The following is a 26769-nucleotide window of genomic DNA, read 5'->3' as shown; positions in this document are numbered from 1 at the left end:
GGTAAGTAGCAGGGTCTCTTCTCTGTGAAGTTGCCCGCTGTCTTTGGCCAACAGGATCAGGACTTATTAGGGGAAGGGCAGGTAAATAGGAACACATACACATTCTATAGATATAATTTTCTTAGGAACTCCACCTCAAACAGATATTGCTGTCACTTAAAATAAAGCTGAGGCTGCTACTGCATTTGGTAAGGTTCTGAAGGCTGAGGCTATCCTGGCAAAGTACAGGGTTGTGTTCCAGGAGAATGTTAAACAGAGCACTAACTTGGCATAGTAAGAGAACTGAGTGAGAATGAAAACAAAAGATGTTTGCCTGTCTCCAATTTTGCCAGCATCATCCTTGCCTGTTTCTCATATGTACACTCCTATGTTTTATAGCCTTAAGTAAGTTTTGGATAAGAAAGAGAGATTTAGCTATCAGTTTGTGATAAACTCCAGGTCACCAGTTCAGTTGCCAAGACTTGATTTTACTCACTCTGTCACTCGTGTTGCTGGCACCACAGGCACACAGTCCCTCTGACCTGTAACCTCCAGTTGTTGGCACTTAGACCTCCAAGCACACAAATGCACACAGAATAGAGAGTCCCTCACCCAGGAATATGCTTAGAAATGAAGTTTAATAAGGAGACAGGACAGATCAGGTGCAGAGTTTGGCCAGATGAGCATACTGACCAGCCAATCATTCTTCCATGTTTGTTCCTCCCCGAACCAGCTTGTTCCCTTTTTTGCCTGCCTTTAATTCTAAGTGTCCCATATAAGTCTCGTACAATCCCCAAATGCTCTTCCTAGTATCACACAGTTTGTCCCATACCCCTAGGAAGTAACCCATCCACGACTTGAACAGCACCTGAACTTCAGGAAACACTTACTGTGAGGGGGACTGTTCACTGGCCCAAGTTGCTTAGATAGGTGGTGTAGTCTTCATCCTTGGAGATATTCAAAAGCTGTCTGGACATGATCCTGGACAACCACGTCTAGGTGGCCCTGCTTGGGCAGGGGGGTTGGACAAGATGACCTCCAGAGGTCCCTTCCAACCTCAATGACTCCGTGATTCTGTGCAGGTGGACTTGCCAGGTGAATAGTCACACTGCATAGAAGCATTTGCAATACCGAGGTCTTGGGAAGACCTACGAGGACAAAGAAATGGAAGTGAATAGCAAGATGATCCACAGATCCATCTATCCTGCCCTTTTATTGCTTGAGGAACGATCTCAAGTCTTTTTTTTATCCCTCTGCCCCATCCTTCTTCTTTTGCATCAACATTTACTGTAGTAGAAGGATCTTGGCATCCATGACTGATTTGTTTGTCAGCAGTCTTGGTCCTTCATGTTTCACATGAATCAGGTTAAAGTTCGATGTTTTTTATAGCAGGAAAAGTAAAAAAAAAAAGGATTATACACTACTGATGTGAATTTGAAGTCATGTTTACAGCAATATGCACCTGGCATAACAGTTAGGGTTTCTGTAGCAGGGGCTGCAGGGCTGCCCTGTGGTAGAAAAGGCCATGGGCTGATATACATAAGAAAGAGCATCAGCCCTTAAGGCAGGAGGCCCCCAGAGGGGACTGCTGAGGGTGCTGCAGATGCACTCTTGGAAGACGGCACTTCTGAAGGGACTGTGGCCCATGGTGGGGGACACACCAGGGCAGGGACAGCCCTGAGGACTCTGGCCAGCAAATGACCCACACTGGGACAGCAATCCTGGGAAGCATGAAGCAGCTTGGTATTTTTATGGAAAGGAAAGCTCCATACGCTAATTATTTTTGTGAGGACTACTCCAAATTCACATATGTGTGCTAGGCATAACTGGCAGGGTTTTGGTGGTGGTGAGCTGCAGGAATGGCCTGTGTGGGAGAGGGCTGTGAAGTGCCTATACCAGTCACAATTGCTTCCAGCCAGCTCAAAACTTGATGGAAAATCCATTTTAATGTATTTTCACATTTTTGTTTAATTATATTCACAATTCCGCAGCTGCTAATGACCAAGAAACTTGCAGTTTATTCCAACTGCCTTTGTGTGTACATGTACTTTGTTGCATGACAGGCTTTCTCACAGCTGCCCAACAGCCCTGCACTTCCTACAGCATCACCCTAGGTGCTCACTCAGTTCATGTCACTCATTACACTAGCCAGTAAGAGCTGCATGCTTTATCTGATGTTGGTAACTTGTACGGGCACATATTAGCATGCAAGTGAAAACACCTGTGAGCTGTACCTTATCATCATCAGTTCTGTGACTCATTAGACTCTGTTAATTACTCCATCTGAGCAGTCTTAGCTTTCAGTCAAGTAGAGGCAATTTGAAACTGCATTTGGAAAGAAGACTCAGTGCAGACCCAGAACTGTAGACAAACTTCAACCAGCAGCAGAACGCTGAGTTTCTTTAAGCTTACAATGGCACCCTGGAAGAGACCACATAAAGTTGCACTGTTAATCTTGAATGGAGGTTTTGTTTGTTATCTGGTGCACTTACTGCAAGATCATAGAAAGGGAAGACTTGATTCCTTGGATGTTAATCCTCGATCTCTGAACCAAGACAATAACATCCTTCAGAGACTGGACCATTTGGACTGGAACATTCATAACCTCTGTAAGTAAAATGCCATACTGCTTAACTTTTTGAGGATTAGGTATCTAGATTTCCTGAAGGACAGAATAATAGATAGCAGTGATAATGTTTATTTGGGTTTCCCTGGACACTTTTGATTGTTTTGTTTGTTTGTTTTTCTTCTTGTAATCATGAAAAAGATCTGATAGCTTCTCTATTTACACACAAAACAATAAAGTCTTTCACAGTCATCATGGTGGTTTTTTGCTTATTAGACAGCTCCTGACCCTGAAGTCTTTTAGCAGTGTTAAGCAATTTCAAGGTGGTGGTTGTACCAGCATACTCATCTCAGGCATTGTTCCTGTCATTATTTTGTTTGCCATAAAAAACTATTTTTGAGAGAAACTGGAAATGCCCCGTTTCCTCTGCCTCTGCTGTGTGGGTGAGCAACAAGGGGAACTGTGACTCACTCAGTCTTTTTTCTTCATGTACCTTGAGCATAGACAAAACGGAGTTGCTGTGGGGAAAAGACTTTGATGAACTGCATCACCTGCTCGATTGGACTGTGTTCCCAAGCAGCATTAGCTGAAATATGCTGGCAGGACTGTTTCTCTCTCATCCCATGACAGTGAAAGACAAACAGCATCCCAGCAGATGTGCTTGTATATGAGCAATATTAATTTAGAAAGGGCCTTTTCTTTCTCACAGTGGGGTTTGTGAATTTTGACCTTGTTTTCAGGTATCTGCTGTAGGTTAGGCTGTTGGGAAGTGGGCACAATAGAGCCATCTGAATAAGGGCTGAAGAATCCACCTCTTTATTTCCTTTAGGCCCCTTGATTTCCCACTTTTTTCATGTCATTTGAATCTCATCACCTCATGGCAGTGGTAGGAGGGCTAAAGCAGAACCCTGCTGGCTGGTATTGCTTTAACTGTTATGTTGTCCACATCTCCTCACATTAGAGCTAGATGTGTGGTAAGTAGGAGAGAAGAAGAAACTTAAAATGTCTCGATCACCCACGCCTGAAACTAGCTGTTTGAAATGCCTCAAGTGGCACCCTTGAACTTGATAAGGAGTTTTTCCTGTATAGCTTGGGCATGTTTAATATCCCCTATCCCGTAATGTTACTGTTATTGCTGACAGTGTCTTCACTGGCACCTATTCTCATGGGCATCAATAGTTGGGCATAGTTTTTGTCGATTATTTTCGAGCCATTTGAAAGAAAGCTAAAGTCTTCACATCAGTGCTTAGTCACAGAATCACATAATAGTTGAGGTTGGAAGGCACCTGTGGAGATGGTCTATTCTAATTCCCCTGCTGAAAGCATCATCAGCTAGAGCAGGTTGCCCAGGATATTGTCCAGTTGGGATTTGAATATCTCCAAGGATGGAGACTTAACAACCTATCTATCTGGTCTACCTGTTCCAGTTTTCAGTCACTCCAGCAGTTAAAAAAAAAATAATAAAATAATTCTTACATTTAAATGGATATCCCTGGGTTTCAATTTGTGCCCACTGCCTCTTGTCCTTTCACTGGACACCAGGAGAAGACTCCTCCTCTGTCTTTGTTTGTCCCTCTCATAAAATATTTATATGTATCAATAAGTCCCTGTCCCCCCTGCCGCCCCCAAGCCTTCTCAGGCTCTCTCAGCCTCTCCTTGTGTAACAGATGCTCCCGTCTCATAATCATCTTAGTGGCTCTTTGTAAGGTTTGCTCCAGTATGTCCATGTCTGTCTGGTACTGAAGAGGCCAGAACCAGACACAGTACTCCAGATGTTGCCTCACCAGTGCTGAGTAGAGGGGAAGGATCACCTTCCTCGGCCTGCTGGCAATGCTCTTCCTAATGCAGCTCAGGGTACTGTTGTCCTTCTTTGCCATGAGGGTGAAATGTTGGCTCATGTTCAACTTGGTGTCCACCAGGACCCCCAGGTCCTTTTCTGCAAAGCTGTTTTTCAGCTGGTGCTAGTCCATGGGGTTGTTCCTTCACAGGTGCAGGACTTTGCACCTGCCTATATTGAACTTCATGAAGTTTCTGTTGGCCTGTCTCTCCAGCCTCTTCAGGTCCCTCTGAATGGCAGCAGGACTCTCTCTGACAATGAGCTTTTCAAAAGACACTGAAAAAGGCTCACTTTTACCTTCAAGAAAAATATTTACCTTCGAGTATTTACCTTCAAGAAAAATATGTCCTAAACACCCTCACACAGGCTATCTGTGCCTTTTCTTTATGCCACAATGTTGTGAACCTAATAAAACCTTGAGAGATTAGGGTTCACCATGTTCAAATCTTTCTAAGCGGAAGTCAAAAAATTCCAGTAAGCTTTTTAAAGGAAATGACAAAGGGCTTATTTACTGTGTTTACCTTCAAGATTGATATGGTATCAAAAACGTGACTTAGATGGGAATCCTGTTATGGATCCTTAACACATTAATGTAACTCAAGCATAACATCATGGAAAGTATTTGGGCCCAATTTAATAATTTGCGTGTTGCCTCTACTCCCAGATTTCTCCGCTGATGCCAACACAGTGTCCCTTGCTCTGCGCTCGTGCAATTGAGAGCAGAATCTGGTGCAGGGTATTGTGAAATGTGATGTTTAAAAACTGTCCTCATGTAGGAGGGATGGTCTGATGCTACTTTCATGTGCATATCAGTTTAGCTGTAACTTCACAGATCTCTTGACCTTCAGTGTTATAAGGAGAATTTGGCTCAGTTATGATGATGGAGAGTGTTCTCAATTACTGGTATAATCAATCCTTTTTTATTTTCAATCAGCAAAATCAATGGAAACATTCCATGAAAATATAAAACAAATAGAACGTGATCTGAAGCTACAAGATAACTCCAAGACTGAAGAACGCAAAACTAGTAATGCAAAGGAGAAAAAGAAGATTGTACACCGTTTGCTGTACCCGGACTCAGTTTTGTTTAAACGCTGGGGTGCAGATTTAAGTGAAGAGGAGCAAACTGTTGCACAGGATCTGTTCTTAAGTTATGGGTATAATGTTTATCTCAGTGATCATCTACCTCTGGATCGACCTATCAGAGACACCAGATCTCCCAGGTGCAGTATAAGCCCTCTCTACATTCACAAGGAGACATGAAATTAAAGGGAAAGGCATCCACATTGCTTTGGACTAAGTTAAAATAATCTAACAGATCTCAATCTGTGCTCTGTTTGTTTAGGGGTTTTTTTCTATCATTTTCTTCCAAATCTTGCTCAGACTTGTAATACTTCAAAGACTGTGAAAAGAAGTCACAATGTAGAGAAGACACTAAGGAAAAAGAATATAATGTTAACATTATAATTGCTATAGGACTTCTAACTGTCAGTAAAAAGGGGAAAAACTAACCATAGTATTCAGAAGATATCATACCTTCTGGTCTGCTTACATTCTATTTAAGCCCCAAAGCCCAGGACATCTGAAGCATGCTTTCTCTTGTCTCTTATGTTGTCTTATATAAGAGATATATTTGAGATATCCAAAGTGGTGTTTTTTAACTCCTTTAGAAGTGTTTTTAACTTTCCTTTGGAAAACTCCCAAGATATTATCAATGAAGAGGTAATCCCCTACATTGTAAAATTCTGTCCTTTTTGAGAAAATGCTTGTTGTTCTTAGCCATGTTGCAGACAGGAAGTGGGGAATACCTATACTGCTTATTAAAAGATAGTAAGAAATCAGATGAGAGGTGGCTGGAACTAATTATTGGCCAGTGAACCCCTTGAAGGGTGAGGGAAGATTCAGCACTTGAGCTGAATCCCTGGCACTCTTATCTTTAGTATTGTAGGCATAGCCATAATGGACTGGTGACCTTGTGAGTTACCTTATAGCTTTATTTTCTCTCTCTGTTTCCCTCTCAAGTTACCAAAGAGTCTGAGGGTTAATTACGTGGAAAATATAGTGGGGTAAACATCTAATGGATTAAGATGTGGGTAAGCAGTCCACTTCATAAGAGGAAGCTTAAGGGATTTTTTTTCCAGGAGTTGGTTGGTTCTTGAAGCCAACTTTTTAAGAAGACCAGTGGTACTATGGCAGGTCTCATAAGTAACCATCAAAATCCTCATTAGGAACAAGCATCTGTTAAAAAAAGCAAACGCATTTTTTTCTGAATAGTATGATAAGACATGGAATTTATTGCAGAAGATAATAGTAAGCTTTACAGGAATTAACTGGTGTAAACACAGAAGAATGCCACAGATATACTGCAGGGCTACACCTTTGTACCTATGGTCACTTGTACTAAATCTGATGGAGCATTTCAGAAAAGGGTGTGGGCGGCAGAGTTTATTGCAAACTGGGTGTGAATTAACAATGTCACACTTGGGAAAAGGGGAATTGTCTTACTGGCAGCCCTCAGAAAGGTGTAAAGAGCAGGTTATGCAACTGGGTGGGTCCTCATCATACTGCTTGGGTAGAGCTGGTTCAGTCTAGGGCAGACAGTAATACATTGCCCCTGACTGTGGGTGTCCTCTGAGTCTTGGATCAAGCCTTAACTCTGGCATGTGTTTCTCAGTTCATAGTGTCTGAAGTAGTGTGAGGGCTGTGTAGTAGCTTCCAGAGTGAGTTTCAAGGGGCTTTCTGTGCAGCATATCTTGGGGTGCTGAGGCAGAGGGTGTGGAGTTGTGTGAGGGCACAAAGTGGTGAGCCAGACACAGATCCTCCTGAGGCAGCCCTGAGCTGAACGATCCACACTCTGCTGGGGGATCATTTTGGGGAGAACTGCCTGGAGCAGCCACCGCAGAGGTGGCCGGAGCAAGTGCATGATTAGTCTGTGTGGTCCCAAAGAATGGCTGCAGTGCCTGGTGCTCTTCTGCTTCGCTATGAAGATGTATTTCCAGAGACCACCTTTTGCAAATATCCATTCAGGCTCTTGCGCTAATGGATGATAAAGCTAATGGAGAAATTCCAACAAAAATGCAATCCATTCATGCACAATTGCCACTGTAGAGGTCTACTTGGAGCACAAGCCTGGGTCTCAGATTGCTGCATTATGTAGCCACACAACTCATGCAGTCTGAGTATTGCTTTCATAAACGTGTTTCTACAGGAAGGGAATGATCAGCCTGAGAATCCAGCTATGCTCTTGGCTGCTCTAGAGGGAGTTAGTACTTAACACCATGAAGAAGACCCAGTCCTCACCATCTGCCTGGTGGCCAGAACGTTAATTAGCACAGCTGACAAATATCCCAAACATATACTTAAAAAAAAAAATTAAAAATTCTTTTGACAGTAAGCAGGAAGTCCAGAAGTATTCTGGACTTGAAACAAAAAAGTTTGTTTCAGCACTGGAAACAACTTATTCTGGGGCAGCATGGAGTTCCACAAGGCCTGGTTTGCTCTGTAAGAAGGATTTTGGAAGCTCTTTCAAGAATTTCTAAAGAGATCCCTTGTACAAGGAAATCCTTCTCCCATGTCAGTTAAGTATAGCTAGACCTACTTTGTTCTTCATCATTGCACATACAAAGGATTATTGTCTAATTTGCTTTTGTCTGTTGTCAGATTTGGCTATTGTCATCTCCTTCTGTAAATGCAAAAAGCCAAATTTCACTCACATGTCCACTGCCTTGTAAGCTAATCATTCCTCACTGAGTCAACTGTATTCTTTAGTTTCAATATTTGAGAAACGTTTTGGATTGAGAAACACTAATTGTTCTTTCTTGCTGTCTTAACAGAAATTTTAACTTTAGCTAAATGGTTATGTACATACATAACACAACTCAAATGAATAATGAAGCCTGGATTTGGGAATTCCTTTTTTTTGCTCTTATGCTGATTTTCACTGTATGTTTTAAGCCCAATATCCTAATTCTGCCTTCTTGCAGCTGTCTTGCTCTCTGACTTTCTTTAGAAACTGTGCTAAAGTTGTTGTTCTTCTATTACAGCTGTAAAATGAAAACATATCCAAAAGACCTTCCAACACTCAGTGTTATACTTATATTTATGAATGAAGCACTGTCAATCATCTTGCGTGCAATTACTAGTGTAATTAACCGAACACCTTCTCATTTATTGAAAGAAATCATCCTGGTAGATGATTACAGTTCAAATGGTAAGTGACCCAGGAAAGGCAGGAGTCTTGCTAATTTATGGTGCTATTGTGTTAAATGACTGTTGGTGGCCTTTTGGGTGAACACAGAGTAGACCGCTCAAAATTAAGAAGTAAATTGAGTACAGGAAAAAAACCAAACACCTTAATAGCCTGCAAAGAGGCAGCTAATAAGGAACAGGATGATGCTTTGCAAGTATTTGAAAAGGTTAAAAATTTAAATGGGAGAGTAACTAACTACATCAGTGGATGAGGAAAGAGCTACGGATGTCATCTATCTGGACTTCTGTAAGGCCTTTGACATGGTCCCCCACAATATCCTTCTTTCTAAATCGGAAGGATATGGATTTGATGGGCAGACTGTTCAGTGGATAGCAAGCTGGCTGGCTGGTTGCATCCAGAGGGATGTGGGTCAATGGCTCAATGTCCAGATGGAGATCAGTGACAAGTGGTGTCCCTCAGGGGTCAGTACTGGGGCCAGTGCTGTTCAGTATCTTCATCAATGACATAGACAGCGGTATTGAGTGCACCCTCAGCAAGTTTGCAGATGACACCAAGCTGAGTGGTGCAGTTGACACACCTGAGGGACAGGATGCCATCCAGAGGGATCTGGACAAGCTTGAGAAGTGGGCCTGTGTGAATGTCATGAGGTTCAACAAGGCAAAGTGCAAGGTCCTGCACTTGAGTCGGGGCAATCCCCGGTATCTGTACAGGCTGGGGGATGAAGGGATTGAGAGCAGCCCTGAGGAAAAGGACCTGGGGATACTGATAGATGAAAAGCTGGACATGAGCCAGCAATGTGCTCTCGCAGCCCAGAAGGCCAACCGTATCCTGGGCCGCATCAAAAGAAGCGTGGCCAGCAGGTCCAAGGGAGGTGATTCTGCCCCTCTACTCTGCTCTGGTGAGACCCCACCTGGCGTACTGCATCCAGCTCTGGGGTCCTCAGTACAAGAAGGACATGGACCTGTTGGAGAGTGTCCAGAGGAGGGCCACAGAAATGATCAGAGGGATGGAACACCTCTGCTACGAGGAAAGGCTGAAAGAGCTGGGGTTGTTCAGCCTGGAGGAGGGAAGGCTGCGGGGAGACCTTATTGCAGCCTTTTAATACTTAAAGGGGGCTTATAAGAAAGGTGGGGACAGACTTTTTAGCAGGGCCAGTAGCGATAGGACAAGGGGTATTGGTTTTAAGCTAAAAGAGGGTAGATTCAGACTAGATATAAGGAAGACATTTTTTACAATGAGGGTGGTGAAACACTGGAATGGGTTGCCCAGAGAGCTGGTAGATGCCCCATCCTTGGAAACATTGAAGGACAGGCTGGATGGGGCTCTGAGCAACCTGATCGAGTTGTAGATGTCCCTGCCAATTGCAGGGGGATTGGACTAGATGGCCTTTAAAGGTCCCTTCCATCCCAAAGCATTCTATGATTTATTACCACTGGCTCATTGGACATAGTACCAAAGTAAGAGTATGCTAAGAAAACTATCTCTGTAAGTATCTGAAATAACTCCTTGAAGAGTGGTGTCCTGGGTTGTGGAAAATAGTCCTAGGGGAAGCAGTAGGTGCATCGTTGCTCTTAAAATTGAGCTGAACAAAGCATTGTAAAATCATCTGTAAGAAAGAGATGCCCCTGATCTTAAGGGTGCTTTTTTTTTTTTTTTTTTTCCTTGCCTGATGAGATGTGTTTGATTTCTCATTTTTCTAAGGCTTTGTAGCTGCTAGAAAAATGTGTCAGTTTGGGTGGAGCAACAGTTTAAGTGAATTTCCAAAACGATGCTAAGAGGTCCCAATTTTCTGTTTCTTTTCTCTGACACTATTTTTTTCTTTGGTGAGGGAGCTGGCATGCCTACAACTCTTACAGGAGCATTTCACATTTTCAGGGCTTGTTTATTTTCTCTTTTCCTTTCCACATGGTGGAAGATAGACACAGAAATTACTGCACTAAGACAGCTAATTTCTTGCTGTTATGGCACATGTCTAAAGTTTCTACATACTGATGTATTTGTGTACAATTTGGAAGACATACAACAGCACTATATGTAAAGGAAATCTAGCTACTTAACTGAACTCCTGGAATGGAAGCTGGTTTTAAAAATAAGCCTCTTCAATTCATGAGTACCTTAATAATTCTACCTTTTCTATTGCAAAGAACAAATTAGTTTTCGATCTGGAACTAGGAGAAGCTAGAAAGCCATTACCTACATAATCATTTCCATTTCTTAATATGGAGTAACTCTCTTTTATTTTATTTTTTTTTTATCATTAAAATGTGGGGGTTGGTTTTAGATGATCTGAAAGGACCTTTGGAAACACACATCAAAAATTACAATGTAAAACATCCTGGACTGCTGAAGATCATCAGGCATCAGAAAAGACAAGGCCTAACACAAGCCCGGATTTCTGGCTGGGAGGCATCAACTGCAGACGTTGTTGCAATTTTGGATGCCCATATTGAAGTGAACATGGCATGGTAAGACTATGAAGACTGGGGGGTTTCTGAAGTGGGGAGAGAGAGGTGGACAAGGAGTGTAACTGTGTAGCTGCGACAGGCATCCCATATACGGTTCTCCTTTCTGGCCTGCTCCATGTTAATTAACAGCCACCAAGTCACTTATTTCTGAGAGGGAAAGCAATACAATTATTTGAAATAAAGAGCAAAGCAGACAGGTAACAGAGTAAGCTGTTTAGTGAAGAAGAAGAGAGAAATGCCTGCCTTAAGAATGATGTGGGTTATTTAGTTCCACTGCCAGCAACTTTGGCCCTTTATAAGTATATTAGACAGCCATAATACCCAATGACTTTAAATTCGTTTGATTCTTGTTCCAACTTTGGCTAATATTTATTTGCTGTTGCATGTTAGTTTAATAGTGCATCGTAGTTCTGTAGGACTCTTCTTGCAAAGAGAGACAAAACAAGTGGCTGATGATGGATACTTACATTCTGTTAGGTAATGATATCTATGGTACTGTTTTGTGTGAAATGTATTTGCATTCTCTCCCCTCTGGGTTGTTGAATTCACTGGCTGACTATTGTCCATGTTGTCTCACTTTCTGGGAGTAAGGTTCTTCTCCCAGCCCTTCTCAGGCCAAAATGGCTCTGTGTGGTCCAGATCTCTGTTTGTCTCTTGGTAGCACACTAACTGACACTCCCTAGCTCTTACAGTTTTAAATGTAATGCTGAAGTACTTTAGTCATGGCTTTCAGGACTCATTGGGATAGGTTGGGCTGGCAAGCGTATGTAGGGAAAGAAAAGGTCAGTTCTTTTAGGCCTAACAACAATTGGGGTCCAGCAAAAAGACTCCCTCCATTGGAGTCCAATATTCTCTGACTGGATTCTTTTAGATATTCCACATGAGGAGGGTTTAATGTTTTAATCCTAAATTTACTTATTTGAAGATACATGGGATTTTGTTTTAGAAAAGTGATACAGCAACCTACTGAAATCACAACACAAGCACAATATAGCAATTGCAATATACAGTTGAATCGCAATACAAATTGTGATTCACATTACCACTCTCTATATGCTTACTGTCAAGATGCTGGGCATCCCTAGTTGCTGGGAAGGAATACATAGGTTGAAGCCAACTCAAGCATGTTGCTCTCTTCGAAGTTCATTTTTCTGGGTGTTCAATTTTTATACTCTATGTTGGGCTGAGCCACATATACACTTCCCCCATGTTGGTCTGTCTGGCTTAGGAAGATAATAATTTCTATTGATTATTTAAGAAGGCCGTGTACATAACCAGTTGAGCCACTCAACTGATACTGCTGTTTATCTGCAACAAAGGCCACTCTCCAGTCCCACTGGTGTTGGGATAAGTTCAGCTTCCTTTATGATAGCTGTGGCCACTCCCTACGTTCTCCTCTGAGCTTTACAAGCACATTGTCCTTGCCTATCTTCTCTGAGCCTTCTTCCATTGTAGGGATCCATTGATCGGTCACGCCCTTTCCCTCATACACCAGCTGTGCCACCAAAGCACAGGGGAAAGACATTGAGTGGTCAATCTCAGGGCTTACAGCGCTCCTCAGGGTCTCCTTCTTTTCTTTTTCCCTTCTTGTATCTTCATGCAGATAGTGAAGACTCTCTAGAGCCTGTAGGAAGCAGACCCAGGTAGCAATAAACGCAGCAAGTTAAGCGTGCAACTCACGGTTAATTTGGTTAGTGACAGTCAAAATGCAGAAGCAGCCTAATGGAAGGGAGAATTGAGCCATGGCATTAGCCATTAGTTTGGGTTGCTAGCACTCCAAGACTGGCCTGTAACTTTCTGCAGAGGCCAAAGCCAATGACTTAAATAAAGTAGCTAACCCAGTTTTAGAAACAGGTGGTAAAGTTTAGTACTGTTCATTAGCTTTCCACTTTTTCAAGCTGAATAGACTCCTTTTCTTAATTTTGGTAGGGCTGAACCAATTTTGTCTCGACTAAAAGAAGATCGCACTGTTATAATATCACCGGTATTTGACAATATTCGTTTTGATGACTTTGAGCTTCTTCAGTATTCAGTGGCTGCAGACGGGTTTGACTGGGCACTCTGGTGCCTTTATGAACCTTTACCAGCTGAATGGTATGCTCTGAAAGATGAAACAGCTCCAGTCCGGTAAGTATGAATAGCATTTGAGAGTGAGCCAAGATATATGATATCCAATGTAGAGCTAACAGAGGGAAGATGTTTCATAGGCAGTGGGATAGATACTTACAAAGCACATTATATCTAGATAGTTGGTTTGGAAGTGTGGGTTCTTTAGCAGCCCTGAAAATCTCAGTACACCAGTTGCAGGGTTGTATTACAGAATTTACCCAGTGCTGATACTGCTGTCAGATTTCCAGGAAAACCCCATGTCATTGATTTTTCTGTCATGTTCCTTAGCTAGGGGTGTGGTAGCAATATTTATTGACTGTACAAGATAAACTGTGGCCCCTTTCCATGCTTGCCCAACAATAAGGAGTGAATCTCACAATTTTGCTGGACAATTGCATGTCTGAGCTGTGAGGACTCACATGGATTCCAGTTGTGAAGTTCTTTGGAGATGTTGGAGTGACATACGATTACAGTGATCTCAGGCAGCCTTTTTCAACCCTTATCACTTGTGTATCACACAAAAGCAAGAAAAAGACATGGCCACAGTACACACAGCTGTTATACCTAAAGTGACACCTTACTGCTAGGCTTAGGATGCAATATATGTGCTTCTGTTCCTGATACCTTCCTTAACTGCTCAGATTAGTTTATGATGTATTCAACACAAGATGGTTGCTGCTACTATGATACTGTGCTGAATATGCAAACCCATTTGTTTCCTTGTTCTACAAGGGTGTCAGATGTTATTAACTGTCCCTTAGCAATTAACAACCATCTGTCAAGCAATATTAAAAAAAACTAACAAGAGATAAGATATACTCATCATATTTTCCTAGTCCTATCTTATCTTATTGGGTTTACATGGCAAGGTTTTGATAGTGGGGAAGGCTGCAGGGGTGGCTTCTGTGAGAAGAGGTGAGAGGCTGCCTCCGTGTTGGACACAGCCAGTTCCAGCTGGCTCCATGGTCATGGTGCTGGCCAAAGCTGAGCCAATCAATCAGCAACGCTGGTAGTGCCTCTGTAATAACATATTTAAGATAGGGTGAAAAATGCTGCACAGCAGCTGTGAGTGAGAGGAAAGAGGAAGAAATATGAGAGAAACCGTTCTGCATATACTGAGGTCAGTGAGGAAGGAGGGAGAGGAAGTGCTCCAGGCACCAGAGCAGAGATTCCCTTGCAGCCTGTGGAGAAGACCATGGTGAAGCAAGTTGCTCCCCTGCAGCCTGTGGAGGACCACACCAGAGCAGTTATCCACATGGCAGCCTGTGGAGGACCACACCAGAGCAAATATCACACGGCAGCCCATGGAAGACCACGCTGGAGCAGATATCCATATGGCAGCCCATAGAAGACCCCACACCAGAGCAGGTGGATATGCCCTGAAGGAAGATACAACCTGTGGAGACTCCACGCTGGAGCAGGCTCTTGGCAGGAGCTGCAGCTCATGGAGAAATGCTCGGGCAGGAACATGTTTTCTGGCAAGAACTGCAGCCTGTGTGGGACCCGTGCTGGAGCAGTCTTCTGAAGAACTGTACCCTGTGGAAAAGGACCCATTCTTGAGTTCTTGAAGAACTGCAGCCCATGGGAAGGACCCATGTTGGAGCAGCTCATGAAGGACTGTGTCCCATGGGAGGACTCCATGCTGGAGCAGGGGAAAAGTGTGAGGAGGAAAGACTGGCAGAGGTGAAATGTTATGAACGGACTAGAATCCCTGTTTTCCATCCTCATGCCCCGCTCGGGGCAGGGGGAGGAGGTAGAAGACTCAGGAGTGACGTTGAATCTGGAAAGAAGAGGGAATGGAGGGAAGGTGGTTTAGTTTTGGTTTTGCCTCTCTCACCATCCTCCTTTATTTTTAATTGGCATAAATTGAATTAGTATTCCCCAAGTTGAGTCTATTTTGCTGGTGATGGTAACCAGTGAACGACCTCCCTATCCTTATCTCGACCCATGAGCTTTTTCATCTTATTATCTTCCTCTGTCTTGCTGAGAAGAGGGAACGAGAGAGTGGCTTCATGGGCACCTGGTGGCAGCCAGCCAAGGTTAATCCACCATCCTTATTTATATAAAGGGCTTTAAGATTTGCTATGTAGATCCTGAGGAGGAAAGGCACTGTGAAAACATTTGAAAATAATGTACTTTGTTTATCAGATGAAATGGCAGATTTCTTCATTCATATACTACTACACCTGGTAGCCAAGCATTGGAGATAAGGCTGCACAGATACATAGATAAAGAACTATTAGTGAAATTGGCACCTGTATGTGTTCAAAAACATTATATAGTAAGCATTAATGGTTCAGACAGGAGAATGGAATGAAAGCAAGCCAAATGTAGGTTAAAGAATGTTTCATGGGAGGGTTGTCCACAATTCTTAGACCAGAGAAAATAGAAGCAGGTTTGATCATAGAGAATGGGGATACCAAAAGAGCCCCAAATCCCCTTTCAGTCCCCTTTCCGCCACCTCTAGGGTGGATTCATTTACAGTGGAACTGGTCCTGCCACACAATCGTCTCATCTCTCTTTCAAAACCTCAATTGACAGTGATTCCACAATCCCCCGTTCCAATGGGCTTTAGTGTTTAAGTTTCCTTAATGTTAGGCAAAATTTCATCATGTCCAACCTAATTCTTCCTTACTGCAGTTTAATCTGATTTCTTTCTTCTTGTTTTAAATATGTGAAAATTGTTGTTACATCTCCTCTCAAAACAGATCTAATTCTTTAAAAAATACTAAATCATTCTTTTTAGACCATTGATCAAGTGCATTTGCTGTCTTCTTGATTCTTTAATGTTGATGCACATGTTGTTCTGAATTAAATTGGATACAATGGGAATCCTTCCGGAAGTTCAAGATTTGATTGATGGCTAATTGACTTTACTTTATTTACATCATTGTTGCTTCTTTCTAATTTTACTTGTTTGGTTCTCCAGGAGCCCATCTGTAATGGGGATTCTTGCTGCAGATAGGAAATTTCTGGGTGAAATTGGTGTACTGGATGGTGGAATGCACATATATGGAGGAGAAAACGTGGAACTTGGCCTGAGGGTAAGCCTATTTTTTCATCTTTTTCTGAAAGACAGTGAAAATTAGTATGAGATTTTTTTTTTTTTAAAGCACTCAGGCCACTGGTTGTTGTCAAAAGCATGGGTTAATATCTCAGAACAATTCTGTTTTATTTTGGGTACCAAAGGGAAGTGATATATTTCCAAAAGTGTTTAAGGCTCATCAGCAGGCTTTTGTTGATATTTCTTAAGGATTTTGATTCCTGACACAAAAAACTAGTTCAGTGAGGAAATACTGAATCTTGCAAGATGTGGTTCTCTGCAGAAATTTAAGGTGTATGTCTTTTGGCTCAGCACAAGAATAAGATAAGATAAAGTTAAATGAAGTTATGTATTACGAAAAAAACCCAAACTGAACCAAAAGCAGAAAGAGGTCTGTCTGCCCTAGAAAGTAGTGTGTTCTTCAACTTTGGATGTCTTCAAATCAAGAATGGAGGCCTTTTTTTTTTTTTTTTTTTTTTTTTTTTTTTCCCCAGAATAGTTTTATCTGGAGTGTCTTCAGTTATTAGGGAACATGTGAGAGCACTAAAAATTCTATTGATGAGTATTTTTTAAAAATGATGGTGGTTAGAAATATTCTAGAAGACCTGAGAATAAATAAAATGAATACAGCGCTTATCTCTATAAAGAAGAGAAAGGATGGTAGGATGTGAAAATTATAAACCTGTTAGCAAGACTTAAATGTCTAGGAAAAAAGGGTTTGATTATTCTCTTTCTCTTTAAATATGAAAACTTAGGGGCTTTGAAAGAAGTTAGTTATGTGTTTCAAAATGAACATGAGGAGGAACTACTTCATTCTTCCAGTAGCAGATCAGACCAACAGACCAGAAGCAGATCTCCTTCTAAAGAGTATTGTGGGTCTTAAAAACTTGCAGCCAAAGTCCCCTGACCTGAAAATAATTTGGGACTGTGAGAGGCAACATATGTACTTGTCTTGCTCTTAACCTTCCCCAAGAATAAGTTTGCAGAAACTGCAGGATACAGAATATTAGGCTAGATGGACTGTTGGTCCAGTATGGGCATTTTCTCATGTTCTTACAGCTTTTTCTTTTTTGTTCTGGTATCTATTAGTAACCACATAAAAGGTAATACAGACAATATAAATTTGTCTGAATAAATCATGTCAAACAAGTCTAGGTTTTTTTTCTATAACAAGGTATCATGCTTTGTGCAAAGAAGAAAACCAGCAGTAATTAGGAGAAACATGAGGAATAAACAGCTACAGAGGTGCAGGTTGGGGAACATCCAGCTAGAAAAGAACTGGGAGTAACAGACTTCGTATCTGTCAACATGGCTGTGCAGCTGCATAGGAGAGGATGGCATTGATGATCCTTCTCTTCTGCTTTGGAGTTGTGTTTTGATTTCTGGGACCATACATCAGGAAAGATGTGGAAAAATTGAAGACTCTGAAGGAAAGGAAAAAGAACAAATAGAGTTCCTGCAATATGCAACATAATAGCAGAGATAGGCCTAAATGAGGTTTCTTGATTTGTAAAAGAGACAATCAAGAGGAAGTATAGCAACAGTCTTCCAAATGTGCCAAATCCTATGTTAAACAAAGCCGCTGTGTGTAAGGCACCACACTGAGTCACGTGGGTGTACTAACTTGGGTTGATACTATATTGGAGATGTTGACACATTTCTCCATTACTCGTGGTGCACATGGCCAAAGACCTCATGCTTCAGATTCTGTCTGTGAGATTGAAATGTCACATGTCATCACCTCATGCCATGTGTGGCAGGCTGTGAATTAATATTTCAGTTCTGTTGTTTGAAAATACATTTACACTTTATTCTTTAATGCCCTGCACCATTCACAGTGAGGGAAATGTATGTCTAGTCATTTACACAAATGCTGGAGGTGAAAACAATGGAGAATCAATTTGGTTAAAACACAAAGCTGCTCTGAAAATTGACTGTAAAAATAATATTAAAGGTCTCTGTTTATTTCTATCCTGAGAGTTTATTGTGTCAAATATGCTTGGTTAGCAAGCAAGAAGCCTCTTATATTTTTCTTTTGCTAGCTGCCAGCCCTGAAAAATTTAATGTGAAGATGCAAAGGAAGTCTATAGCACACAGTGGAGCATTGTGTGGTGAACCCTAAACTAGTACAGTAAATCTGCGTTAGGCAGTGCCATGTGGACTTGCCACCTTGAGTTCAGTTCTGCATAGCTGCTCGCCTCTTGAAGAGCTTCCACACTTAGACTGGTTCATGTATAGTCAGGTTGGGTGTGTTTGTTCTGGACCTTTGGTACTTTTGAAGCATTGGTTGTGGCCTGCTTAGGTATCTCATTGAATTCCATGTAGATATCTTCCAGGAATCCACTGGATTTTGTCTTTTTCTTGAATTCTTCCTAATATGTAAGATTTTGCAGGACCAGTTTTGCTCTTGGCAGTCCAATGATAGGACCCAAGGGAACGTCAGGAAGATATGCCAGGGGTGTTTTAGGTTGGACATCAGGAAAAGGTTCTTCACCCAAAGAGCAGTGGAGCATTGGAACAAGCTCCCCTGGGAGGTAGTCATGGCACCAAGCCTGACAACATTCAAGAAGCAATTTGACAACGCCCTCAGGTATATGGTATGATTTTTGGGGTTGTCCTATGCAGGGACAGGAGTTGGATTCGATGATCCTTGTGTGTCCCTTCCAACTCAGGATATTCTATGATTCTATGTTCTGGGTAACGTCACTGCTTCTGAAGGATTCAGGCCCATAACCACCACGGTGTTTAGCAGTCTAGCTCCTAGTGAGATCAGTTGGAGGTATGTATCAGTTTGCCTTAGTGCATCTATGCCAATTGATTCGAGTGCCTTGTCACAGGAAACTGGTGAGTAGTTTTGTTAATGGTGATGGCAAAGAAAAAGAATGAACATGTCTTTACTCTCCTTGACCTGTGATAGGACTATACACAGTAGAAATGAAAGGTATTGAAAAATTCTTTTCATTCACTCAAGCCAGGAAATAGAGCTTTGAATATTGAGGGCCTGTCAATTCATCTGGTGAGGGGAGCAGAAATGGGAGCACTTTAACAAAAAGTGCAAAGAGTTTGAATAAATAGGCAACTTTTAACCTCAAATTCTTTCTTCTTGACCTAGGCCTGGCAGTGTGGAGGTAAAGTAGAAGTGCTGCCCTGTTCAAGAATCGCTCATTTGGAAAGAGCTCACAAGCCTTACCTGCCAGACTTGAGCATCGCAGTGAAACGCAATGCCTTGCGGGTAGCTGAAGTGTGGATGGATGACTACAAGTACATGGTCTACTTTGCATGGAATCTTCCAATTGAGGTGACAGTGTTTCTTTGTGTTTCAAATCGGAATCCAAAGTCTAAAAGTGGTCAGATGAGGTCATGTTGTCACACAAAAACAGGCATAGTGTAGTTATAAAACTCACTGTGAAAAAAAAAAAAAAATTAATATTGATATGTGAATAATTATTGATATGGATGCCATCCAAAAGCCATGATCATAGACATGTTCCTCTTAGGCTCAGACCAAGAGCTGATGCTTAGCTTAAAGAATATAAAATAAAATTGTTTAACATGTATTTTAACTTCTTTAGGGAAAGTAGGGAATATTTTACCTGGAATATTAATAATTTTGCATGAAAGAGCATGTCTCTAGTGATCTGGGTGTCCCTGAATATCTTTTAAATAAGCAAAATTGAACTTTAAATAGAGACTTCAATTACTCTTCATCACATACCCAGTCACTTTTATTAAGTGAGCTCTCCTCTCTGCAGCCCAAAGTTCTGCTTTTGTTTTCCTGGAAGAAAAAGGGGAAAGTCTTATAACATCCTTAGAAGGATGAAAAATGGTAATACCAGGAAATTAAGAACTTTCCTTTAATAATAATAATCTAAGTCCTTTAAATTACATGGTTTTTTCTCCTTTTGGTTAACTTCGGTACTTCTGAATATAGTTTTAACTTTTCCCCAGCACAAACTGTTGAAGATACTGGAAGTGTCAAGACCAGGTCTTTTGAGTATTGATAATTTCAGTTAATTAAAAAAAAAAAAGTATTAATTTTACCAGCCTGCACTTCAGTGGATTTATGAATCTTTAACAAAGGAAGAATAGCCTCCCACCTCCTTGTGTTTTCTTGAATAGATATTAAAGAAACAAATTAAAATATATAGTGATATGGCATAAATTAAAACTTCAGAAGAATCCACTTTGCTTCCCCATTAATTAACTTTTACTGTAAATATTTGGAATTTTGCATCTAAAAATGCTAGTCATCAAAAACTAAGCTGTTGGTAAAAACACAATTATCAGTTTTAGCACTGAATGAACTTGTTCATCTTTAATGATGCCTTTTCTCTGGGATGTACAAGTCTATTCGAAATTCCTAACCAAACTTATTCAGATCACAGACTGTTTTACAGAACTGCTTAAAGACAGGGCATAAGATCCTGTTGGACTGATTTCCTTCCAACTTTCCTGCTGGAGCTGTTCCACTTTGCATAAGAAGTTCGTAGTCTTGGAAACAACAGTTTGAATCTTGATTGCTCCCATATGAGATGAGCGTCACAGTCAACAGACTATTGATCAAACTAAGGTGGTTAACAAGCTCTGTCCTATTTTTCACTTTGAGCTAGATTTTTTTTCTCAGTATGAAAACTACCTCCTAGCCATATCTAACTTTGATATTCTTTATATTTATGAAGTCATAACACGTTAGTTTTTCAGTAATTTATTGGCACCTCTAGACAAACATGTCCTGAAATTCTGAAGTTTAAAAAATGTACAGTTTTTTTAAAAAATGAACTTTTAAATATATTTTTTATGTTATGAATAAAAAATATGGAGAAATAAGTCTGTATTTTCCCTAGTTTCTCAGACCACCTAAATGTTCGGAAACTAAATATGTTGTTCTTGCAGAATCCTGGAATAGACTTTGGAGATGTTTCTTCCAGAAAAGAGCTAAGGAAAAAATTGAACTGTAAAGGCTTTGACTGGTACATAAAAAACATTTATCCTAATTTAATCTTTCTTCCCAACATTGTTGCCTATGGAACAGTAAGTATTGAGTCTGTTTATTTGAAATATGGAACAACTAATTAGCTCTACTGTTATGAAGAAATGTTGTGAACACTGTTTTGCTGATTATGATATGTTTTCCTAGAAACTTTAAAAAGACTTTTACATGTCTTTCTAGACACTGAAGCTTTCTAAAGTCTTTTTCATATTAGTTGTCAGTCCAGAATTTCTCAGCTGTGGTTATTGTGTATGTACTCATGGAGCACAACAACTTAACGCGTTTTTTTACTGCATGCAAAACTCATCTATTGACCGACAAGAATGGGTCAGTATCTTCTTGTAAGAGCCTGAATTTTTCAATGGAATATATGGATTTTCTTCTCCAGAGATTAACAGGATAATTTGGAAAGCATGCAGACATGAATCAAGATAGCATGTAGTATATTGGAAATCAGGCTACTGTTTGTGAAAGAGAGAACTAATCATCTAGGCTGCAGTGGCTTCTTAATATAGGTAGGCATTTTCTAGACCCAAGCTTGCATGTCTTGCTGGAGCTGGGCAGTGGTACTCACCTGTTCGGAGCTGCCTGGTGACTTCTGACATGGTGCTGCATTGGCACGATGTCGATGATTCGTTGAAGGACCTTAGATTTGCTTTTGGTATTTGCTGTGTTGAATCATTTCTACAAAGGTAATCTGAGATTTGTTTTCTAAACCCATATTGTATCTTCCACTTCAGGATTTGATGCAGAGCTCTGAACAAACTAGTCTTCCTCTCAGGACAGTTTCTAAAATTAGCAGTGAGGAGTTGAAAACAGGATTGCTCTTCCTCACGGTAATTTCCTGTTTTATTCTGCAGATGAAAAACACATTGAAAGAAGACATCTGTATTGATCAGGGCCCTGTCCCCGGAAACACACCAATTATGTATCCCTGTCATGCATACTCACCACAGGTAATGCAAGCAACTGATCAGATCTTCACATATGAGGTGTTGCTAACTGTTCCTTTCCACAGGGCCGTGAAATAGGCACTTCAAAACTACTGTCTCTGTGCTATTTGAAGGGGAATACTAATCTTTACATTACTAAATTCTGCCCCCCAATGTAACTGGCAGCAGAGCAGGTTCCAATGGAGATTTAAGTGCATTAAACTAAGGTGTTTGGTTTAGCCTTGCCAAAAACTTGTGAGACCTCATGTTGATACTGATTGGTCTTGTTGATTAACAAAAGACCAGTGGGATGAATGAGAGAGATGTGGAGCTCTTCCTCACACCTCACTGCCTGTCCTCTCAGTAGGAGCGAAGCTAAGGGTTACCACTAATTTGTAAGCATCTTGCTTTTTTTCATTGAAAAGCAGAAGGAGGTTGTATAGGATAAAATTCATCCTGGTTTAATTGTTGAGAGATCAGTGAATGCTGGTGCTGTACAGCTGATACCTCTCAATATCAGTTTTGGAACTGTCTGCTATCAACTGCTGATGAGATTTCCCTGGTATCTTAATTCACTGACAGTGGTGTCACCTTTCCTTTCAGCACATCTTTTATCACAGCACTGGAGAAATGTATGTAGGAGGTTTATATGCCCGACGGAATACAGCTGATAGATGCCTAACAGACCCTGGGAATGGGGACCTGCCAGTTTTAGAGCAATGTCACACAGCTGTGAATAAAGGCCTGAACTTGCACTGGGATTTTAAGCAGGTGGGTGGATTTCTATATCCCCACGTTTCAATAAGCATTCCCATTATAATGAATCCTTAGATGCTTTCCTTGCAAAGCAGTTTGCTTCTGAGTAATGTTGCCTCAATTTTAAGGCTTGCAGGTGCCACTGCAAGAGCTATGGTGAAGCTGATGGAGTCTTCAGGGGTGTGTGATGTTAAAAACAAGGGGATGGTCACACAACTGAAGCTGACTGAGTTACCAGAATGTAACCAGTTCTCACTTGTTGTCTGAACCATAGCCACTTACTTATCCTCCAACTGTCTGTCAGTCTTGGTGGAATCAGCTGGTTTAGGCCTTTTACTTAACGGTTTAATTCTTTTAATTTTTAGCTGGGCTGACTAAAAACACTCACTTACTCAGTTATCACAGTTCAGCTGATGGTCAGGGAATGTTCAAGCCCAGGTGCCTCTGTTGCTTTTGATGGTCTGACTGCACATTGTGAACTCTTGCCACTGTCTACCATCTGTCTTCCCAGCCTCCTTATGGCGCCTGCTGGTCTTAGGGAAAAAGTGGCCTGATGCCTCATCCTGCTCACTCTCTGGTACCATCTTCCATACCAGCATCTGAGCACGGAAATCCTTGTTGGAGATTAGGCTAGGTTCATCCTTTCAGAGGTCAGGTTACAGCTGGTGATTAGAGCCTTCACACCATGTTCACTTGTCTCCATTTGTGCAGGATTTATGCCAGCTGATGCTGGCATGCTTAAGATCCCAAGTCATACTTTCATATTCTGTATTCAGTACCTCTGAATACAGAATACGATAATACTGGCTTTGTGAGATAGTCTAAGACAGATACTGCCCCTCTGCTGGGGCAGGATAAACAGGCAGCAGCGATAATGTTGGAGGGAGATGTGGGAAAGGAAGCCATGCAGCTTCTCCCCTCTTAAGCAGTTCAAACCTGTCCTGGTTTCAGCTGGGATAGAGTTAATTTTCGTCTTGGTAGCCGGTATGGGGCTGTGTTTTGGGTTTAGGATGAGAACAATGTCGATGATACACTGATGCTTTGGTTCTTGCTAAGTAGGGCTAAGCTGTTGCTAAATAGGTGCTAAGTGGCGCTCACACTGGTCAAGGACTTTTCAGCTTCCCATGCTCTGGGGTGCACAAGAAGCTGGGAGGGGGCACAGCCAGGGGCAGTGCTGACCCAGACTGACCAAAGGGCTATTCCATACCATATGACATCATGCTCAGTATATAAGCTGGGGGAAGAAGAAGGAAGGGGGGGACACTGGGTATGATGGCGTTTGTCTTCCCAAGTAACCGTTATGCGTGATGGAGCCCTGCTTTCCTGGGGATGGCTGAACACCTGCCTGCCCATGGGAAGCAGTGAATGAATTCCTTGTTTTGCTTTGTTTGTGTGCACGGTTTTTGCTTTGCCTATTTAACTGTTCTAATTTATTTTACTTCAATTATTAAACTGTTCTTATCTCAACCCACGAGTTTTCTCCCTTTTACCCTTCTGATTCTCTCCCCCATCCCACTGGTAGGGAGTGAGCGAGTGGCTGTGTGGTGCTTAGTTGCTGGCTGGGGTTAAACCACGACAAAACCTTATCAGCTTTATGTAATTAATAATTAATTAATTTTATGTGTAATGTATGGGCCTGCTTACTCTATCCCTCTCAGTGAAAAACTAAGCAGAGGACAAATCTTGTGAGAGAGTGGTAGAGAATAGAGGAGTTGAATTGGTGAAAGACAAAGGTTTTAGTGATGTGCACCAAATAATATAGACCTACATGGTCCGAAGAAATTCTGCTAATATGGGCTTTGGTTTATCTTTAGTCTGGTCTGCAACCACAAAATTTAGAAGAAGTTGCAGGTATGTTTCTGGAAGATTTAGGCCCACCTTAAAAGTAAACCTTCAGTTCCTTGTGTGCATCGGGTGTTATAATAAACAACTGGCTGCTTGAAAGAGCTGGTTAACATCTTGTTTGTTCTGGAGCCCAACCCTTTATGAAAATCTTCATTTCCAGCATGATGAGTTGACTTAATCACACCCCACCCCATTCACAATAGTTGATACTGAAATATTGACTTAGAGATAAGAGATGAATATTCTCTTACCTGTTATTAGTTCTCTTTTTTCAAAACAGGATGTAGTACTAAGATTTACTAAAATGATTTTTTGAACTGCAAAAAAACCCTCCAAACACCCCACAAACCCCAACCACCACTCCCCCTCTCCCCCAGCTCCAACAAAACAGACACAAAATAAACCTCTAAATATATTTTATTATGCCTTGGAGAGTTCAATAAGCTGTCATGCATCATTAGTCTGAGGAAAAGGCAACATTTTTCATTCAGGTCTGTGACATACTGGTGTTTCTCAGACACGTTTGTAGAGGCCAAGATAATTGTTTCCTGTCTGAGCACTAAATATATAAGTCCTCAGCTTCTCTCATATTTCCTTTCCTTTTGTAGGGATCAGCCATCATCAACAGGAGCACTAAAAGATGCCTCGAAATCACAGCAGACAATCCAGTTTCATACAGACTTGTAATGAGGACCTGCACAGGACAAACTTGGAATATCCAACACACAGTTAAGGACTGGGGAAAGACAAAAGACCTGGAACAGAAGGCACAGCACTCAAAGCATTGACTAGAGGACGTTTTTCCTTGAAAATTGCCACGTTCATAATGCAACACTGAAAGCAATGATTTCAAGATTTTTTTTTACATGGGATTTTACCATGTAGTAGTTATTGCAGGAGCTATGAGCTACTCACACAAATGTGCAAGCTCATCTCATCCTATTCTTGGGGCACCACCCCCCCTGAGATTCCTCAGTTAGGAGAGGTATTGTCTTTGCTCTCTTTTATTATCACCAGAGAGAGGCAGTTATGTCTACGAGTATTTCAACCCACCTGAGTTCCTTGTGTTGTCCTTTAGAAGCGCCTATCTCTGCTCATTAATGAAAGACCGCTGTAACTTTGGCATTTTGTTCAGATATGAAAAGTCAGAAGAAATGAAAGTGGGTCTGACTTCCTCTTGTACACAGAGTTTATCTCAGGCTGAATGGAACCATTTTTCTTGTCTTGTGTGATATAGATAATGCAAAACTTCTTGTCAAGGTGTGCTCATGCTAGTGGGTGAAATGAAATACATCCTTGTTCTTCTGTCCCTATAAATTGCCTAGACATAATTCAGTTTCTCAGTGAAGTTTATTAGATTCAGCAGTGTGCCACACTAAGGCTGTTTTATGTTTACCTATGTGAAGTTCGTTTGTGCTAGCCAGCTGACAGCATGGATAAAGTCCCCTTGGAAACAAGGGGATTCAACTCAGTGGTTTCCACAAACTAATACAAGGTCAACACAACAACATATGTCTGTAGAAGAAACTAAGTAAAATATGGTACGAGTTGCTAATGGGAGGCAACTTCCAGGTAGATATGATATGAGTTCTTGTAGAAATAGGGTTACGTGGAACTTGCTATCCTGCTTCTTAGAGTGACTACTCCTAGGACTTATGCTTATTTGTTAAAGGGAGCCCCTGTAAAACAAACTCACTAAAACTATACAGAAATTCATCCCAAAGTCATTTTGTTATCAAAAGAGTGCCAAGCATTTTATCTGAATAGAAAGCGTATTCAGGGTTTGTTTGAATATTTGTTTGAATATAATCCAGTATGATTTGTTTTTTCCTTTCTGATTTCTCTGTAAACTTGATGTGAACAATCTGGCCCTGATATTCAGGATTGGAATTGGACAAGCTCTTCTTTTAGGACAGTCTTTGGTCCTTAGGGTCTGTATTTTTCTGTTCTGAAAACTGATTCTTAAAAATGCCACATTTAAACCAGACTGAATTTAAACTACTAAAATAAACTTTTATTCCCATGTCCTGGGTCAAA

At 41.2% G+C, this 26769-nt stretch overlaps 1 protein-coding gene across 2 annotated transcripts; it reads left to right on the top strand.

Moving 5' to 3' along the window:
• Nucleotides 1–2272: 2272 nt before the first annotated feature.
• Nucleotides 2273–26769, top strand: GALNT8 (polypeptide N-acetylgalactosaminyltransferase 8). 2 transcript variants are annotated; one of them, XM_009475568.2, is made up of 11 exons: nt 2273–2588; nt 5317–5605; nt 8426–8592; nt 10874–11057; nt 12987–13184; nt 16096–16210; nt 19322–19507; nt 21103–21240; nt 22060–22155; nt 22735–22902; nt 25341–26769. In XM_009475568.2, exons 1-11 carry the CDS (start codon nt 2393–2395, stop codon nt 25518–25520), a joined length of 1917 nt encoding a protein of 638 aa, XP_009473843.2. In that variant the 5' UTR covers nt 2273–2392; the 3' UTR covers nt 25521–26769. The 2 variants fall into 2 exon arrangements, with proteins under 2 accessions (XP_009473843.2, XP_087621858.1); XM_087765732.1 differs by lacking the exons at nt 5317–5605; nt 8426–8592.

The sequence above is a fragment of the Nipponia nippon genome, unplaced genomic scaffold (genome assembly GCF_047370975.1).
Source record: "Nipponia nippon isolate SJK-2023a ecotype South Korea unplaced genomic scaffold, ASM4737097v1 scaffold_3, whole genome shotgun sequence".
Classification (NCBI taxonomy): domain Eukaryota; kingdom Metazoa; phylum Chordata; class Aves; order Pelecaniformes; family Threskiornithidae; genus Nipponia; species Nipponia nippon.
Note: the sequence above shows the minus strand (reverse complement) of the source record. Positions and strands in the feature narration are given on the sequence as shown.